Source organism: Motacilla alba, chromosome 1 (assembly GCF_015832195.1).
Source record: "Motacilla alba alba isolate MOTALB_02 chromosome 1, Motacilla_alba_V1.0_pri, whole genome shotgun sequence".
Classification (NCBI taxonomy): domain Eukaryota; kingdom Metazoa; phylum Chordata; class Aves; order Passeriformes; family Motacillidae; genus Motacilla; species Motacilla alba.
In genome coordinates, this window is record NC_052016.1 from 4,382,565 (window position 1) to 4,403,074 (window position 20,510).

A 20,510-nucleotide genomic window follows, 5' to 3' on the forward strand; every position below is an offset into this window, starting at 1 on the left:
ATCAAGGAAGTTCTTTTTCTCTTTTTTTTTTTTTTGCATTTCTAAGATATTCCACTACTTTAGAAGAGGAAATACTCACAGGTATTAATGCTTATATAAGATCCAAAGTCAACCAAAAGGTGTCTGTAGAAAAGTATTAAGATTCCTAATAGTAAAAATATCTGCAAATTTAATTACAAATACATTTCCAAAGCAAAATCCTTAATTAAGTACATCAGGGTGGGTCAGTATTGACAGTGTTCCTTGAGGAGGAAGTGAGCAGCTAAATGTGGAATATTTACACTGAGAGATCCACCTATGTCAAATATATAAAGTGAAGCAGCCCCATTTACAGTCTGGAACCTACAGGTTATAATGGAAGAGCAATAAAACTCTGCTAAAACACTGAGATTTTAAGTACTGCTGATTTCATGCATTTGTTCTACCACCTGCCCTAAGATTTCATCCACCACATCAATGTCGTAATTCACTTGCTGCAGGTCCAGGTCGGGCATGATGGTGGCCAGGAGCTGTCCCACGTTCACTCGGAGAGAGCGGAGCTTCAGGCTGGGGAGAGAACAGCACAGGATTAGCTGCAGATGGAATTCTGTGGTCAGAGCTCACCTAACAAAGCTGGACTCATAATCCAGACTGGAGATGCTCCACGACTCCCATAAACCAACAAAGAAATGGATGCAGGTAAAGCTGCATCAAGATTATTTCTAAATCTACCAGTTTTTCTAAGCTTCTCTTCAGTTTTCAGCTTGAAGGGGAATATTCCCTCAATCCTAAACTGAATTCCTGTCAGAAATATTTCAGAATAAGCATTGGCACAATCCTTTCCCCCACACTACCTGTATTTCTCAAAGCAGTATTAAGGCCTGGTATTTTTATCCATTTACAAACCCAAACTACCACAACCCACGGGAACAAAAGGAGAGAAAAAGAGAGAAGGCAAGAAAGAGGAGTTTGTGCAAAGGCTTTAAAATATATATAGGAAGTAAGAGTTATAGCCCAGGGAAAAGGCTGTGCCTCCCTTTTTTTGGTTTCTTTCCTGGATTGTCCTTGCTGTGTCCTCTTCCTGATCAAATTGTTTTGCCATGAGCCATCCCTTCTGTGGCCCATTTCCTTCTACTCTCAGATCCTTTATCCAGTTCTCCCAGTGCTGCCATATCTCCATCAACTTGTGGGGGAAGTTACTTCCAAGTCCTGCATTTATTTGCTAATTCTTTTAATAAACACACGTCAGAGCTATAAGGAAAAATAAAATTAAATGCTGACAGGTAATTTTTAATGTGGGTCAATTCCTTTTTTTAAGACTGAAAGGGATCTCTGGAAATTATCCAGGTTACTCTCCACTCTGCCAGGGTGTCCAGAGGTGGATCCAGCACTCCCTCGTTGGGCTCCCAATGCCCAGCACCAGGGAGGAGTCACTTGCCCAGCCCAGCCCAGCCCAGCAGGAGCTGGGTGGTGCCACCAGCAGAGTGCACTGCTGGCTCACACTGCACTGCCACCCCCAGCACCACGGCAACTTCCTCCAGCTGCTGGCCCAGGAGCTGCCTCCAGCTTCTGCTCCTGCACGAATTCACAGGTGCTCTGTGGAATTTTCAGGGGATTTTTTTTCCAGCTCATTTGTCCAATTTGTCTAAGTCCCTCAGCAGCAGCTCTGCCCTCCTGAGCTCTCTCCAATGTGATGGCATCAGGAATTTATTGAGTTCATCTGGCTGTCACCCAGGCCATGAATCCCAGGATCCCCAGGGCTGGCAGAGAACTTTGGGATTATCCAGTCCAACAATCACCCCAAAATGACATCCCCAGGGCTCCTCCTGAACACTCCCACAGACAGGGACTCCAAACCTCCCTGGGCAGCTCAGCCCAAAGCCTGACCACTCTGCCAGGGAAATTTTCTGTCCCAGTCTCCAACCTGAGCCTCCCCTGGTGCCATTTGAGGCCATTTCCTCTCCTCCTTTCCCTTGGGACATGGCAGCAGAGTCCAACCCTCCCTCACTGCCCCTCCTGTCAGGAGTTGTGCAGAGCAATGAGGTCTCCCCTGAGCCTCCTTTTCTTCAGGCTCAGCCCCATTCCAGCTCCCTCAGCTGCTTCTCCCAGGATGTTTTCCAGCCCCTCCCTGGCCACGCTCCAGCCCCTCAATGTCCTTTTGAAGTGGCACAGAACTGGGCATGGGACTTGAGGTGCAAAAGCCTTTTCCATTCTTGGCCTTGCTGCTGATCCCCAGTTTGCCCTGTCACCCCATGCTGGCTGTTCTTACTCCCTTTTTGACTCACATGGGGATGCAGGTGGCTTCCAGGTAGATTTATTCCATGTTTTCCCTGGGACTGAGGCTGCAGTGCCAGGATGGAGCTCAGGCTGTCCTAAAGATGAGCATAACAACTGCCTTTTTCCAGGAATGTTAACTTCTGGAGATACTACAAGGCCCTCAGCTCCCTCTGAAATGCCTCTCATCTGGTCAGAGGGATCACTTTGCTGAATTGGTCCCTTAACTGACTCCTCTTTTATCAGAGCTGATGCTTCCCCCCTTGGATTCTCCCCTGACAGGGACCTCAGCTCACTCTGCTTCCACATGCTCTGGGCTTTTTTTTTGTGTGTGCTATTCCCACTTCCCAAGAGCTTCAAGCTCTCCAGCTGGAAGTTTCAACCCTTGTTTATTTCCAAGACACGCTCTGGACCCTGATAGGATTTGACTGCAGCAAGGAGTTCTTACAGGAAAGTTTCAAATCCAGACTCTTCAGTTGATTCAAGACAGAAAAACAGACTCTCAAAGTGAAGTTCATTACACAGCACAAATAATGATCACCCTCCTCTTTCCTGCCTCCCTTTTCTCTCCTTGGTTCGCAAGTTGTGTTTAGAAATTATACAACAATTCGTACATTTTCAGAAGTATCTGGTATTCTGTTGTGCAGTGGCTAATCCTGCTCACACAAATCATAAATCACAAACATCACTTGATAAAAAAGAAAAAACAACAACATTAGTTAGGAGTCACAAAAGGCAGTAGAAAAGAATTGCAAGCATCGCATTTTATTATACAATTATCAGACATAACCTTCATCAAAACATTTGAAATACAACCAACAAGCAAAAATCTTGAAATAACATCTAGAAAGAACAAAACTGATACCTTTCTCCATCAGAAAAATTTACAGAGTCTTCTACATTACTGGTGGTAGAATCATTTGCACGTGCTACAGCCTGTGGGATTGAGGCTTTTAACTGAGCCAGCTCTGCCTTGAGCTCCTCACACTGACAGGCCATCTGATTCTTCTCCACTTCCAGGACTTCAATCTGCCAATCAAAAGAAAAATAAAGCTGTAAAAACTATGCAAAACGTTGTGTAGCAGGAGTGCTGTGAAACAGGGAGTAAAAAATAGAGATAATTGAAGTGCCAGGAGTGTTTTAGCAGATGTACCTGGCTTTTGTATCCGTCTCTCTCAGTGGTGCACTTGTCCAGCTGCCTGAAAACATCATCCAGCTGCACTGCCATCTCATCCACCTCGCTCCTGCTCTCTCCATCAGCACATTTGCTGCACTCAGTCTTTAGGTTCTGCAGGGTGCTGCACTGCTCCTTGAGCGTTGCTATCTCCCCCAGGGCCTGCTCATAGAGAGCCGTCACCTCTGCCAAGCTCCTCCCATCGCTATTCTCTTCTCCACAGGAGGGATCTGTCTCCGTTGCCTGATGGCACATCTCCTTTTTTACATACTTATTATTCATCTCCAAAAGCTGCTGCTCCAGTGTTTCCACCTGTTTGGTTAACGCTTCACATTTGCTTTGGTACATTTCCTTTTCTCTGTTCAATGACTGCAGCTGATTTTTCAGTTCATTTTCCATCTCTACAGATGTCTCAGGAACACCATTGACCTTGTGCTGCTCCTTTTCCATGCCTGCCCCAGGAATCTGGACTGGGATGTCTTCCACCTCCTCCTTTTTCACCACCAGCTTTGGGAGCTCTGTCTGTGTTGCTGAGCTCAGCTGTTCACTTCTTGCCTCTGAAGTGGTTGCACTGCAAGGTTCCCCCACGGAAGAGTTTTCCTTCTGCTTCTCTTCCTGATCCAAATTGATACATTCTGTTTTTACCACAGGAACATCAGGATCTGCTGAAGGCTTTGGAGTGCTGCTCTCCTCTAAAATGATGACATCTTCATCATCATCCTCCTCCTCGTGGCTGCTGAATGTTTTGTCACTGAGCCGAGGTGTCTTTAGGGACACGGGTGTTGCACAGCTCTGCGTCCTCCTTTTGAGACTGAGGAGGAAAATATTAAAATAATCAGTTTATTTGCTTAAATGCTGCCAAATCATTTGTTTCCAACCGTATGCAGCATTTCTCTGAGCACTGTTCAAAAATTACCACTCCAGAAAATCACCTGCATGGGATTTTAATAAAAGTAAATTCCTGTAAAAACAAGTGCCTGCCATCCACACACTCCCATGTTATTCTGAAACAGACCCAGTATTCCCAGGAATACCCCCAGAGTTTCAGGAAAACAGCCTGTGGAGTGTGGAGAACATAAACTCCATTCCTGAGCAGACAAATCACTAATAATGCTCCTTTGTCATTTTCTTGCATTCACTTTTGTACTTGACAAAGTCTCCTGGAGCTTCCCATGCTCCAGCAATTCCCACAGGAATTTCAGCAGCTGAAGCTGCCCCGAACACCATGATTTTCATTAAGTTATTCATTTTAGAAATAAACAGGAATCTCCTTTGTACAGCTCCACTCACCTGCTATCAGCATCCAAATGAGGGGAAGATACTTTAATTAAAATAGGCAGAGATCTTCTAACAGAAGCATCTGATGATTTTGGTATAAGTAACCTTGGAAGAGCTTCCTTTGCATTCGGAGATGAGAATGTTTTGAAGTCTTTACTTGAAGAAACAGATGTTTTTAAAAATATTTCATTATTGATCTATAAGACAATGTAAGTTAAGAATGGAAATAAACAGATATTAGTAGATTCTTCAGGACAGATTTAAGCAGTTCTTCTATACCAACACCTAAAATTCTGACATTTCCATATCTAAGTACCTCCTTGAACCCAGGCTCAGGATTTTGGGATAAGAAAGGCTGCCTAGACTACTGCAAATCCCACTTTTTCATTTTAAAGTGCTGTGCAGAATGCCAGGCAAGAGCTTCTCCCAACCTGTGTCTCTGTCTGGAGTTTGCCCATCAGGCACAAACTCCAGGACAGACATCCCTGGGAAAGCTGCTCAGGGTTCACTCAGTTGGCCCAAAATGAGCAACTCTTTCACTTTTAGAAATTCCTTTTGTATTGGGGGAGAGGTAATGGCAGAGAAACAGTAAAATGAAATAAATAGGTTAAAACAGCACATGCAGCACCTCTTCTCCAGAAATGATCTTAGGTCAGAAATTGACTTTGAATGCAACTGAAACAAAATCCCACTTTGAAAATTTGATTCTGAGTTACAACCCAGACATTCCCATCAAACACCTTCATCTGCATCTGGGTTTAATCTGAATTTGAGTGTCTCCTTGCACAAGTGCAGCTATTCCACCTCTGTCTATCCCCACTGAGACCCCCACTTTTAGGGACATCTTTACTTTCATATCCTCATCACATCTCTCTTCAACAAAGCCCCTTTCAAGAACTGGGTGTGTCCTGCCATAAAAACAGCCACCAGTGACTGCCATCTCCTCTGGTTTTGGCCAGAGACCTTTGTCCCTCTCAAACTCCTTCCTAGGGAGAAAGAAATGGTGGATTATCCATCACTGGGCAGCAAAGAAAGAGGATTTTGGGTTTCCTCATGGCGAGCAAATCCTGCAGAGCCACCAGAGTACACCTGGATGTTGAAGCAGACACTGGAACCGGGGCAGGCTCCTGCCAGCTCCAGGAGTTACCTGGTGGCTGTACTCCAGTCGCCTCTTCAGTTTCTCCCTGTCCCTGCACAGCAGCAAGGAAAAAACAGAAATGAAGAGCTTGGATTCAAACTGTTTATTCATTATAAAAACTAAATCTAAGATCTAAAAGCAGACACAATACCCCTCATCTCAGCTACATACAATAATCCAAGTATTCTTATTTACTGAATGAAAATTTCCTCAGGAAGCTGGAAGCTTGTCTGAAGTTAGCTTAACTTCCAACAAGTTCTCTCTAGATTATTTATTAAAATATTTAAAACAACCCCAAACTCCCACTTCTAGAATGTGAGACAGCATCACAATTACCCAAATCGGTTTTTATCATATACCTTAGCTAAGAACTCTTTTATTCCTAAATAAATATATTGATCCTTTCAATATGCTTTAATGTGGACCTTTGAAAGTTACACAGCCAAGGTCTCCTAACAGCCCTCAGAGTTTTCTTCTGGGATGTCCCAAACTGATTGTTCATTTATTTCTGGGACGTCCCAAACTGATTGTTCTGACACTACCAAATCCTCTGGAACATCATTCCTCTGGGGAGCTGGACTCTCACCCCAATTGCTGCACAGCTCTCCTTGGTAGTTTTTAGTGTTGAGAGCCCTGTAAAAGCCTCCAGAACTCACTTTTTCTTGTAGGTTTTCTCGTACGTGGGGTGTATTAAATCGTCATCCTCTGGTTCTTCTGGCACGTTACAATTCCTGAGGGAAGGAAAAGGACCAAAAAAATCCCACAACAGAAGGAGCTGAACACCCCTGCTGCTGCCAGGTGGTCTGTGAGGACTGGGAGGTGTCCCTGGGCTGTGTCCTTACCTGAACTGGGGGTCAGGGTTGAGGGAGCAGTACCACTTCTCCGGCAAGTGCTCGATTCCGTCCGGCAGCTTCCGCCACTTGAGGCACGCGTCACACTGCACCCACGTCTGGTCAGGCTGTTTCCTGGGAAAAACCAAAATATATCAGCATCTGCACACCAGAGAGAGCTCTCCTATCAGATAAAGCAGTGACAGTGTGCTCAGCTCTCTGCTGTCACACTGGGACTCACTGGATCTCCTCGACGGGCAGAGCTAAGGGATATTCCTCGTTTTTCTTGGTTTTCATCTCGTTCCAGTAATCGTTGAGCTTTTCTCCCAGTGCCGCTATAGTGAGTCTACAAAGAAAAGAATTTAAAGATCGCCTTGAATAATCCAACTCTAGCACAGAAAGAATCTTTATAAACTCTAGTGACAGAAGAACTGCATGAACCACTTTAATATTTCTAATTGCACAAGAGTGGGAAGAACAACTTTTCTAAAAGCTTTTCCTTTTTTCTTTTATAAAAAGTTTTTATTTAGAAAGCTGTAGAAATGAGGAATTGTCTGAAGTCATGTTTGTCAGCAATGGAATTCCTGGAAATACGAGTCAGAGCACAAAGACTGAAATCAAGAGTGCTGCTGATGGACAGAGCAAATCCTGGAGGGGCTTCACCAGTTCAGCCTCAACCAGAGAATTTAAAAAAGCACAAAACCAATCCAGCACCTCACCCTAGTTCTGGCTGTTTCTGTATATCCCAAGTGCAGGCTCATGGCTACTCTCAGGCTGATGTGCAACTTTACAACAAGGAGCTGGCAAACATTTGATCACCTCAATGTGATACAAACTCTGCACTCTGATAAAAGGAGCAGCTCAGTCTCACTCAGGGTAATTCTCAGTTTTGTTTCCTGCTCAGGGCTCAAGGTGCAGCTCAGGGACTCCCTGAGCATACCCAGGAGGGAGAGGTGAGCAACACCAACAAAGCCCCCAGGTGAGGGGAGGTGAGGACAGCCCCTGGAATTCAGCTCTGAGCAATCCAGTGGATGAGTAACCAGGCCCAGCCCGCCCTGGCCAGGCTCAGCACCTGCCCCTGCCCCGGGCCTCAACCCAACACAAATGTTTGTGCAGTGAACTCGTGTGACCCAGAGCTTGGATCCAGGTCACCTCAGCAGGGATTGCTGAGCCAGGGGACACCAGAAGGGCAGAAAGGAGCAATGAGGCATGGATGGGACCACATCCCCTTTGTGGGGAGGGAAGATGTGCAGGGCACCTTTCCATCAGGTTTACAACTTTCCAGCCCAAAAGAAAACATCTTGTGAAAGCCTGGAGCACTCCTGGCACAACAACCTTCACAGGAGATGTTTCAAGTGTGGTGTCACTGTGCCCACCCACATTCCAAGTGCAGGGAAGGTGGCTGGGGGTAAATCCAGAGAAAGCTGGGGAGTTACATTCCCATTTAACAGTACTGAAACCAGAAGTGAAATGCAGTTGCTGCTTCCTGGGTGGAATGCAGCTGGCATGGGGAATCTGCTCCTGGGTGATAAACAGCACAGCAGAGCGGAGACACCACAGCCAGGTCCTGCTGGAATCCCTGCAGGAATGGGAACTCCATGGCACCAGGAGTTGACGGAACACAGAGCAGCCAGGAGAGGAGAAGCTGTTTTGCTGCTGAAGCAGCAGCAGCTGCGTGAAATGCCTCTCCTCAGATGAACTTGGCTCATTATTTAATTTAATTGTAAGATTAACTCATACCTCCACCCCAAAGTTATGTCCAGGAACAAGTGGATGTGGCACTCTAAGGTCTGGAGGTCTTGGAGGTCTTTTCCAACCTTAATGATCCTCTGAATCTCCTCACTCATCTGGATATTGACTTAATTACATTTTTTGGACAGACTGGTTGGGCACAAAGTTCCCAGATTTCCTGGGGTGCTGACACACAAATCAAACCCAAGGGACTGAGGAAACCTTTCCCTTTTCATGTGAAGTGCTCCAAAAACCCCAACAAGTGGAAACCATTCCCTGCTCACTGTGCCTGCCAAGGGCATTCCCAGTTCCTGCCCCTCTGCCAAGGGAGCAGTTGGTGCCACACACGGGAAATGGTTCAGGATCACCAATGTTTGCAATCAATGCCCAAAATTCCCACATTAAAATCCACATTAAAAGCACTGATGGGCACATTGAAAATGCCTCTTCCTGAACAGCCACCAAAGAATATCCAGGGAAAAACATGGGAACAAGGCTGGTGTGGATATTGTGGGAAAATATGTGTAAGGAAAGGGAAAGAGACAAAGAGGGGCAGACAAAAAAGGGTCTAGAAAGAGCTGTTTGAATTCAAACCAGGTTTGGCCACAACACCAGAAACTTTTATTCTTCCTATTTAAAGAAGCAGCTTTATCAAGTACTTCCCAGGAAATGGCAATAGGGGCTAGAAAATGCAGATAAAAATACCTGTATTCATTGGTGTAGTCAAAATCTTGTTTGTTGTGAGTTGGTTTTAGGAAGTTGCATTCAATAATTCCAACAACACCCACACCCATGTTGTTTGCCTGCAGGGAATTAAAGTTTATCAGGAAAACCAACACAAAATCCATGCCAATATTGCAAGAGTTTGCTGGAGGTAATTATTAACTGTATCCACACTGGGTAAAAAGCATTTTCTGGCTTGTGACTCCTCTGCAAGGAGAAACTCTTGATATAAACCCCCTAAATAACAAACCCTCTGTTCCACCCCTCTTTTTGTCCTGAAAGATGTACTCAGATTCATATTTTTGTATCACAACCAAACAACTTAATACAATTTTTAACTGCTGCACACAGTAAAAAAGGTGATTTTATAAAGTATACATCAATATCTTGCTTTCCATCCATTATTCTTTTTTAAAATCAGTGTTTCAATGAAATTTATCAAGATGTTGAAATATTCTGAAGCCTCAGTTTCTTACCTTTAGCTGACAGCCAACTCTTTCATAAGCTTTGATGAGTCTGTTTTTGTGGTACATCATTATTCCATAATGATCTTTGTTCCTGCAGTTAAATCCAAAAGTAATTCTGACTGTTTTGGCCTTTGAGAAGATATTAAGGAAAAACAGCGTGAATCTCATGGAACAAAAATAAGAACAAAAGAATAAGAGTTCTTTTTTTTTTTGTTCAAATAAAAGAACAAAAAATAAGAGTTACTTTGAGTGGGTGTTACAGCTTTCTTTTCTTATACTGAGATAATTCCTTCAGTAGGACTTAAAAAACAAAAAAACCAAACAAACAACAACAAAAAACCCAAACTAACTAAAAATCCAAACAAACACAAGAAAAAAGAAACCAAAACAAAACAATCCAAAAAATAACCCCAAATTCATTAATATAACTGAACAAAATCCAGTCAGAGAATTCAATTCTGCACAGGAAATATTAAAGGATACATTGAGAAATTTGGGTCTGTAAATATCCCTCTCGATGAAGGCCAAACTTTTGGAAACCAGCTGTGTTTTCACCTTCTGTCCTCTCAGGATGATCTGCATGGTTGGCTTCAGGTACAAAATACTGCAGTAAGCCTATAAAACAGATTCCATTAAAATTAAAGCATTTGCATCCTCCAGCTTCCAAAAGTAATCCCAATTTTAAAGATCCAACACGTACTCTTAGGGAATAATCACTTTCTGGAACAATCTGGTCCAGTCTCTCCTGTTTTTTGTAGCCTCTTTTGCCTGTTTCATCCAGGTCTTCTGGAATTCTGATGTCATATTTATCCTTGTCAAAGTCAAATTCTGGTTTGTCATTTTTATCCCTAAGAATGAAGATAGGAAAATGTATTAATTATAGGGGGCAAAAGCAAATGCAAGAGGAAGTGTTGTGGTGGAGCCAGGAAAGAAGGAAGAAAAGGGGAATTCCTCAGAGATTTGCTAAAATACACATTTGAGTCCAGCTTCCCATTTTTTTAACTGCACACAGCTTGTTCAAATTATTCCACATAGAAAGAACCCCCAAATGCTTCTATGTCTGCAAACACTGAAAGAAAATGTGAAATTAATGAGAGGTAAGAGATCGGGTGAGATATATCTTACTTTCTAAGATTCCAGATGATGATCCTGGTGCCTTTTTTCCCTATGATGGCATCCAGCTCTGCCAGTAATTTCTCCTCAGTAGAGAACAAGGAATGTGTCAGGATGGCCTTGAGGCTGTTCTTGGATTCTGCTGGGTCACTGATCTGCCGTGGGCACTGGGTTAAGGACAGGCACTTGGAATTGAGCAAAGATTGCAGAAAATGGGGAAATTCCAGGACTCACTTCCCAACTTCTCATTCCACATCTCAGAACTCCTACAAAGTTAAAAGTTTTAACCAATTACAGCATCTCAGAATTTTCTGGCTTATGACTCCTCTCCAAGGAGAAAATTTTGATAAAAACATCTATATATAAATTTGAAAATGTGATATAAATTTTCATAGAAATTCATGTTTGATATAAATCATATCAAATTTGAAAATTTGATATAAATTTTAAAATTGTCTCCTCTCCAAGGAGAAAACTTTGATATCAACATCCACAAAAGCAGGCACAGATTTCCTTTGGGCGCCGTTATCCTCCAAATTTGGGCCGTAGCCACAGCATTTCACCGGGAATGCAGAAAGGATATGTTGGTTGGTGAACGTCACGATGGGAACCATGACGTGCTCTGCTTTGGTGACTTCCAGGAACGTCTGGGACAGCAGCCCCACGCTCATGGTGTCCCCGTTCTTGGTGAAGACGATGGCGTCCTTGCCCAGGCGCATGGAGCCCGACTTGAAGCCGTTGCCGTAGAGCCCCACGGGAACGCGGCCGTTCATCACCGACTTGTCGCTGAAACCGAAGCTGCAACGGGCAAAACACAAGGGGGGGATGCCTCAGGGTTGAGCTTTTCTATTTTTCACATTCTGTGCTGCTTTAGTGTGTGGGTCTGGGGACCCACATACTTCATATTATGGGATGGTGAGCTCTCTGCACAGAGCAGGGAGACAAAACAATTCCTGCTCCAGCTGGGCACCAAGGACAAATGATCCAAAGCTCAGCCCAGGAGCACAAACAGCGTGGGCTGGAGAGAGAAAAACAAGCAGGATGGGAGTGCCTGGGCTAAAGCTGGAACTGGACAATGAACTGCAAGGTGCAAATGGAGCAGTACTGTATTTGCGGGGTTCCCAGATGAAGGAAGGAATGATGAATCTGACTCCATGTTCTCAGAAGGCTAATTTATTATTTTAAGACACTATATTGTATTAAAGAATACTATCCTAAAACTATACTAAAAAATACAGAAAGAATACTTACAGAAGGCTAAAAGGATAATAATGAAAACTCGTGACTCTTCCCAGAGTCCCGACACAGCTTGACTGTGTTTTGACTTACTGACCAATCAATTCCCATGAAACCAATGAAACAACCCCCGTTGGATGAACAATCTCCAAACACATTCCACACGTGAGCACAACGCAGGAGAAGCAAATGAGATAAGAATTTGTTTTCCTTTTTTCTCTGAGGCTTCTCAGCTTCAGGGAAGGGAAGGCAAAGGGATTTTTTCCAGAAAATATGACTGCCACAGAGCAGAACTGATCCAAGGGAGAGCCCCCGTGCCCGCTGGTGCATTTTGGGACCATTTGGGTTCATCTTGGGTGCAGCCCTGGCTGGGCTCTTGCGCTGCCCAAGGTGGAGCCATGGAGGCCATTGAATAAATCCCTGCTTTATACTTTAGCTCTGCCTCTGCTCTAGCTCAGCCTTCTCAAGGCATCAAGGGTGGGAAGAAATCCCTGCAAAACTAAAGGGTTCAGGAGATGCAAGTGCAGGACTTGGCAGATTACTGAACCCAACCCTCTTTGTCCTGAACAATTAAATCCTAAAATCACCTGGACAACGCTGCTAAAACCACACAGCAAAAACCTAGGGAACTCGACTTCCAGTTTTTAAGTATGGAACAGAAATATCCATACTTAGAAATAAGTAGGGAATAGAAAGTTTGGAACAGGTGAAAAAAAATTTTATGAGAATCTGAGAGTTATCCTGTAATTTCACAATAAATACTAATAAAAGCCTCTAACCCTGTCTTTTTCCTCTCTCCACTTCCTAGAAGATGTTTGATTCATAAGTTTTCCATTTCCATATCACACATCAAGTAAAACAGGGAACTGCATATGGAATTTAGGATTTATTACGGTATCTAACAGAAAAATAACAGTTTGAATTCAAGCTTGCTCAAATTTAAATCTGCAGGCAGAGCAATTTCTTTACACTAAGAGAGAAATTGCACAGAAAGTTTTTTGCTACTGTAGAAGTAAGGGAAAAATCAGTTCCAACCCTACAGAATATTTAAAGATAAATAGACAATAATTTAAAAATAAAAAATCCATTCATTTTTCCATAATACATTCTATTATTAATATTCCAATGGGTTTGAGCTTAATATCCCTTTTTCTCTCATTCACTAACTTAAACTAAAGCAAGTGTGTCTGCGCCCACAGTGACCAAAATCCCCTCTCAGGGGGTGCTTTGTGCTTTTAGCGATTGGATCTCACACATTTCATGTACAATATTATTATTATTATTAATTGAATCATCACTAATAATAATAATAATAATAACAATAAAGATTATGATTATAGTAAAAATAAAATATTTGAATTCTCCTTATCTCCACTAGCAGCCACTACAGAGAGCTGCCCCAGCATAAAGGGAAGGTTGAAAGAAAGGATAAAAGGAAATGATGAGGTAGAAGTTCCCTGACAAAGTTACAGGGAAGCTTTAGTAGCATCTGCCTGCTCTGGAGTCTCATCTGGACCTTCAGAAGTACTGAATTTATGAGCAAAATCAGTGAATTACAGATGAGAAACAGGAATACACTGAGCAGTGGCAGAAGCAGAGGGGGAATTTGTGGACAGGTGCAATGCCCACCTGAGCATTTTGTGCAGCTTCTCGGAGTTCATGCCGTTGCCGTTGTCGGTGAACGTCAGGCAGATGTTGTCGTTGATGACGGTCTTGTCGATCCAGATCTGTTTGGCACTCACATCTGGATCGTAGGCATTGTCTGAGGGCAAGGAAAGCAGAGTGGGACACCAGCAAACAAAAATTCAACTGAGGGCAGACACATTTTAAAGTCAGAGCGTTAGGATGGAACAGCTGCATCCAACCCAGGAGAACCTCACCCAAACCAACACAAAACTCCCCAGATTATCAATGACAGTGACACAAAGACCAAAGATGTAGCTGGAGGTGAGCAGCTCACACGAGAACAGAAAATGAAACCAAGCCAAGATTCCAGTTTCATTTCCTGCCTGCAGAGCAGCTGGTGCAATGTCTGCTTTCTCTCAGCCCTTACAGAGGGGAGCTGCAAAATGCTTTAGACTCAACTTTCTGTTTACAGGATGTGAAAATCAAACACGAGTGAAAGAGAAACCAGGGCTCCACAAAGCCCTCCTGGCAGCAAAGCCAGGCCCAGCCTCAGCTGCCCCAACACAACTTTTGTCCATCTCTTCCCCTCATCCCCTGGGATTTGTGAGGGGGTGGAAGGGTGGGATGTGATGGCACCTCTGCCTCACTGCCTGCTCCCCAGGTTCAGCTGAGAGACAGAAAACAGCTCAAGCCAATAATGGAATCACAGCTTGGTGACTGAAACCTTGGCAGGTTCCCTCCTATAAACTTTAAGTCCAAATTGCATCACAGCGAAGTATTTCATAAAATGTATTTCAGCATCACAAGAGGACAGGCAGGTACAGCTGAGAGTTTAGAATTACTTGGAGTGTGAAAAGAGCTGAAATGATTGAACAGATAGTACTCCCAAAACAGCCAGGCATTTCCACAGCCACAGGGCTCTGGTTTCCTCCTTTGCGACACCTGTGGTCTCATCCAGGTGAAAAATCCCTGTTTTCTTCTGTTAGGTTAATTTTCTGAAGTGAGGGGGGAAAAAAAGGAAAGGGGGGAGAGGCAAACGGGGAAATGTGTGACCAGAGGAGCTGCTCCCTTTGGCAGCAGCAAAGTGTTCAATCAGTGCTTGGCTGGGGTCCCAAGCCACACCTTTATTATGAGGAACCAGCCCATCATTCCCTGACTGTGGAAAAGGGGAACACTGGAGATGTCCAATTAACTTCTGCTCAAAATCAAAGGCAACATGATCAACGGGAGCTAACAAACAGATGCACAAGCCCCAGGTAAGGCAGGTAACAGGACCAGAACAAAAAGCAAAACACCAAGGAAGTTCAGCCAGGTCTTGCCCTAAAAGGAAGGAAAAAGGGTTTGCAACAAGAAACAAGAATTATTCCAAGCTATTGATCACCTACCTATGAGTTCTGCAATTGCACTGAAGGGCCAGGTGTGACTGGTGGAGTTGGTGTGCAAGAACTTTGGGCACAGCTGCAATAAAGCACAAGCAGGGGCATTAGTTTGTGCTCTCCAAGGCAGAAACCAGGCTGTTAAATAAAGGAAATTTCATGAGGCTGGTTTGGACAACACTACCAAAAGGCTGTAATTGAGGTGATTTTTGGGAACATTAACAGCTCTTGAAAAGGAAATCCAGCACAGTCTCAGCATGTTCTGAGCATGGGCTGTCATCCTAACAAACCTTTATCTTCATAAAAATATAAGGAACTATTGCTATCCAATGATGCCAGAGGCTACAGAAAACATCCAAGCCATGGTCCAAACCCAGTAACAGAAGCTCTCAGATGTTAAAAACTCACATCTTCAACCAGGAGGATTCAAACTTCATGTGAAAAATGAGCAGCACCCAATACCCTCTGTGCCCACAGTGACCAAAATCCCCTCTCAGGGGGTGCTTGCTGCTTTTAGCACTTGGATCTCACACATTTCATGTACCCAAAGGCACAGGCACTGCCAGAATTAGACGAAAATATGCAAATAAAGCACCTCTTTATGGGATGTAACTTGGAGATGTCAGTGCCAAAAGAACTGCCAAGCAGCCCCAGCCTAGGCTCACACAGATTCACTTCAAGACTTGGAAAAGCAGAACTAAAAATCCATGGAAGTTAAGGACCTGTCCATGCAACATTTGGAGAAATTTGCACTGCTGCAGCTGCTACTTGTGTTTGCATTATCCCTGAGGAAATCCATGGTTACACTCCTAAAGCCTTTAACACACCCCCCCTGCACAGATCTGCTCAAGCCCCCCCAGAGTCACAGTGATGGCAGAAAAAGCAGCACCAAAGAACACAAAACCCTGAAAACAGCCCTTGTACCACTGAGTCACACAAAAAACACACCATAATCCACATTATTACACACAGAAAATCTGAGAGATATTATAAATATTGTGTACATATCCATGCTGCATAATTTTTAAAGAGTTACTCGTCAACAAACACTTTTATTGAGGTATGAAGTGTAAATAGAAGTGCAAATAAAGGCAAGCAGCCACTTCAAAGCTCCAGGGTGAAAAGGAATGATGCTAAAAGCAAATCCTAGAGCGACAAACCAGGCACCAGAGCAGGAGAAAGGCACGGGGAGAAGCAGCAGCCCTGGCTCAGAGCAACAGAACGTGCCAAGAGCTGTCACCTCGATTCTCAGGTCACAGCAGCACATGACACAATTCCAACTGCAACCTAATCCCTGCATTTCTCCATGGAGCAGCAGAGGGAGCAGACAGCACCTTCCTCGTTGCCATCTGTGCTGCAGAGCTCCAGGTTTACAGAATCTGGTGCGTGGAGTCAGGCTAAGCCAGGGTGCTCCCAACAAACACTTCCAAGTAATTCTGAATCCAAAAGAAAATTCAATTCCTCTGGGCTATTAATGGAAACCTCACACGTGCCATGGCACATGGGCAAAAGGATCTTGGGACTTCTCCCTCTGCTGTGCAAGGAGGAACTCAGGGGATCCTCACAGCCCTGGGGGATTCTCCTCATCTGATTCTCCAGCATCTGCTCCTTGGTTTTCTAAGCTTCGGGATCAAAATCCACCAGAAACAACTGGTGGGGTTTTTTCCATCTGAAATCCCTCCCTGGCAAAACAAAACCAGATTTAAAAAATCCCAACCCACCACAGGGATGCACATTCAGGGATTTGGCATCTGCTCAGCTCCCTGCTGAAACACTGCACAACTCCAGTCACACAGGAGGCTGGAAGTGCTGGATTCCCAGCTGGATTCATTGCTGGATTCCCTGCTGGATTCCCTGAAGTCTCAGCAAGAGGGACTTGTCAAGAAGCTCTGACTGTGGTTTTGACAGAGGCATCAACTCACACTTGGGAATTTCATGGAATCCTTGAGGCTGGAAAAGCCCTCCCAGCCCATGGAGCCCCAGCCGAGCCCCAGCCCACCTTGTCCCCAGCCCAGAGCACTCAGTGCCACCTCCAGGTGACACCTGCAGGGATGGGCACTCCAAAGCTCCCTGGGCAGCCCCTGCCAAGGCCTGAGCACCCTTTCCACGGGGAAATTCCTGCTGAAAAGGAAGCAGCACCTCCTCTGACCATCAGACAATGCTGAGGAAGGACACCTCAGTGTCACCCACAGTGGTGTCATCACCAATAAATGTCCTGTTTTGCCTGTGAACCAAACATTCTGTGTGCACAGAAATCAAACCCTGCCTGTGTAACACAACAGCTCCACTGCTATGAACCACTGGGAATTCTGAGAACAGCATCACAGGAATCCTGCTGGCATTCTCTGGATCAGTGCCTGGGGGAGGGCTTGAGAAAGGCTGCGAGTGGTTCACAGGACTGGGAATTGTGACAGGTACAGGAAGATGGGAACTGGAACCAATCTGCCACCCCTCAGCAAAAGCTGAGCGAGTGTGCCACAGGGAATTCAGGGAGAAGTTACCTCAGAGCACACGGCACCACCTGATCACAGAATTCCACACTGCTCTGGGCTGGAAGGGACCGTACAGACCACCCAGAACCAGCCCCTGCCCCAGGCAGGGACACTTCCCAGCAGAGCAGGATGCTCCAAGCCCCATCCAGCCTGGCCTTCATCACGCCAGGCATTAAAACAAGGGCACAAAACCAGACTAAAGAGCAGGAGAACAGTGGTTTAAGGCCATCAGTTTTGTAGTTTCCTCTAGAGCAATCCAGCTGTCAGCAACCACTCCCTAATTCCTGATGAACTCACCAGGAAATATTTCAGTCCGTTTGTCCTTACACTTTATTCACCAGCGTATCGCTTTAATTAGCTCATCATTAATTGAGATTCAGTAAGAGCTGAACGCTCACTTTGCCAATCCAGCTGTTTTGCTCACTCAGCCAAACATATTTCATTACTAAATGAGTTTTGTTTAGTAATTTCATTTTTTCCGTGCATTTCTTGAGCCAGATGCAACTCAAACCTGCATTTCTGAAACTGAACTGGCCTGAGAACAGCACCTCCTGCAGTTATAACCAGCAAACAATGAAGAATAAAGCAGTTTAGCTCTCAAAAATGACAGGTGGCTGGGGGAATTTCAGTTTGCCATCCCCTGCAGATCCTAAGGTGTGCACAAATCCCAAAACCCCTGCAGATTTGCCTCGCCTTAGGAACTTATTGCTTGCACATAATGAATTTTTGTGTCACCCATCATCACTATAGTAATTCAGTCATTTGAGTGAAAAATGCATCTTGGTTTAGCCTGCATTTATTTAACAACTTCTTGGGAACAACTCTGCCATTTTCATGGAATTATTGAGGCTGGAAAAGCCCTCCCAGCCCATGGAGTGCCAGCTGTGCCCCATGGCCACCTTGTCCCCAGCCCAGAGCACTGAGTGCCACCTCCAGGGGACACCTGCAGGGACGGGCACTGCAAAGCTCCCTGGGCAGCCCCTGCCAAGGCCTGAGCACCCTTTCCAAACAGAAATTCCTCCTGAAACTTCCTGAAATTTCTCCTGCCAGCTACACAATCCCAGGTCACCACTGTTCAATGAACCACATCAAGGGACCGATCCAAATTAAAAACCACTCTTAAAATATTCACCTGGATCACTTCCCTGAGCTGCTTCATTGTCCAGCTGGACAGAAATATTGCCAGAGCACCAGCAGGAGACAAATTCCAGGCTGGGAATGAGTTCCCAGGCCCTCCCAGTGCCTCTGAATCCACGGGAAATACTTTATATTCCCAAAAAAACTGTGACTGTCAGCTCTCCCCACCATTCTCTGCATTACAAAGCCTTTTACAAAACCTGGTCAAAACTGCATCAGCTGCTTCACCTGAGCAAAAAAAAAATAAAACAAGAAAAACCCTACAAACCCCACAGCTTTCACTGGAAAGCCACTGAATGCAAATTCTCAGTCGTGCCTGCAACAGACAAAACCAAAGAGCAGCCTAAAAATAATCCAGGAAGTTACCAAGTGCATCTTGTTTCGTTTGTACCTCTGAGAGTTCAGCTGGGCACAGTGATTTCAACCTGAGAATGAGTTCAAACTCTGAACTGCCACATGCAAAGGCTGATTTTTGATACTTTTTCCTCTCTAGGTAACCAATAATACGTCCAAAAAGTAATAACAAATCCAAATCTTTATCTAAAGAAGCAGGACAATCTCGCTGCAATAAAATATGACACAAACTGTGGATTTTAAACACTTGCAAGAATTAAAGGCCTGAAATCCAAATCAAAAAGCAATTTTGGAACTTCGAGGAGATGACGTTTAGGGCTCATCTCTAGAGTAATTTATTTGAGCAACTTTTATTAGGGTAATATAAATTCATATTAAGGTAATAGAAACAGATGTTAGGGTAACATAAATCGATATCAGGTGATAAAACTTCAGCCAGAGGTTGGACTCAATGATCTGGGAGGTCTTTCCCATCCTAAATAATTCTGTAATTCCAGCAGTGCTGAGCATATTCCAACACACCTTTTTCACTCAAATATTTCATAAGTTACTCATCAGACCACTCCTGCTTCTTTTCACAGTTCTAAATTAAGGTGAATGAGAACACGTGGGATTTCGAGGCATCAACTTGGGAAAAACCCCTCCTGTTTCACCTGAAAAAGCAGCTTTAAGCTCACTTCTATCGGCACAAACAAACGACCAAATGCCACCACAGCTCAGCAACGCTACCGCGATGAAAACCCAACACAGCAGCACCGAACTGCGTGAACACTCATCCCTCCCAGATGCAATTAGGGTTAAACTGTAATTAGGCCGCCTGCAATAAAAGTAGTTAAGATTTGAAGTTACAAGTCGGCAATTAGAGGTCACGGCGCTCGCCAGAGGCGGGGAAATCCCGCCCCCAACACCGAGCCCACCCCCAGCCCTCACCTTCCCCTCGGCACAGCCCGGCCGGACCGAGAGAAGGGAATTGTCCCGGATCAGAGCCGGGGCGAGGGCGGGGAAGCTCCCGGCCCCGCGTCCCCCGCAGAGCCGCGGCGGCGCTCCCCGCCCTCGCTGAGGGAGTGACCCCGGGAGCGCCCAAGGCCAGCCTGGACGCGCTCTGAGCAGCCCGGGACGCTGGGAGGCGTCCCCGGCCATGGCAGCAGGTTGGAAGGAGCCGGTCCCGAGCGGGTCGCTCGGGTGCCGTGTCCCGGCCGGCCGCGGCCCCGGCACTCACCGCGCTCAGGCGGATCCCGCCCTGTGTTTTCGCCGCCATCTTCAGGCCGCGGCCCCGCGCGCGCTTCCGCCTCCCCGCGGCCTTTCGCGCTTCCGGCGCCGGGCGCGCGCGCGGGGGGCGGGGCTTGTGCCGAGGCCACGCCTCCCCTCCCTCGGTGGGCGGGGCTGGGGCGGAGGGCGCCGTGAGGGGGTGGCGGCGGGGCGGAGTGAGGGGCTGGATTGGATTGGGACACGGCTTGGGACGCGGCTTGGACGTCTCCTGGTCCACCTGTGCCCGATCCCCGCCTTGTTCCCAGCGCAGAGCACTCAGTAGCACCTCCAGGTGCCACCTGAAGGGATGGGCGCTCCAAATCCCCCTGAGCAG

General features: G+C 45.5%; 1 protein-coding gene across 1 annotated transcript; it reads right to left on the bottom strand.

Annotated features, from left to right (window-relative positions):
- Positions 1-21: 21 nt before the first annotated feature.
- On the bottom strand, positions 22-20,287 carry MORC3 (MORC family CW-type zinc finger 3). The gene is made up of 17 exons (XM_038146590.1): positions 20,148-20,287; positions 14,955-15,027; positions 13,573-13,705; positions 11,291-11,505; positions 10,720-10,867; positions 10,295-10,442; positions 10,078-10,209; positions 9,604-9,723; positions 9,110-9,207; positions 6,915-7,019; positions 6,686-6,808; positions 6,500-6,574; positions 5,853-5,895; positions 4,718-4,902; positions 3,407-4,238; positions 3,119-3,282; positions 22-546 (listed from the first exon to the last, which is right to left on the bottom strand). The coding sequence occupies exons 1-17, from the start codon at positions 20,184-20,186 to the stop codon at positions 393-395; spliced, it is 2,787 nt and encodes a 928-aa protein (XP_038002518.1). The 5' UTR covers positions 20,187-20,287; the 3' UTR covers positions 22-392.
- Between the last annotated feature and the right edge of the window lie 223 nt (positions 20,288-20,510).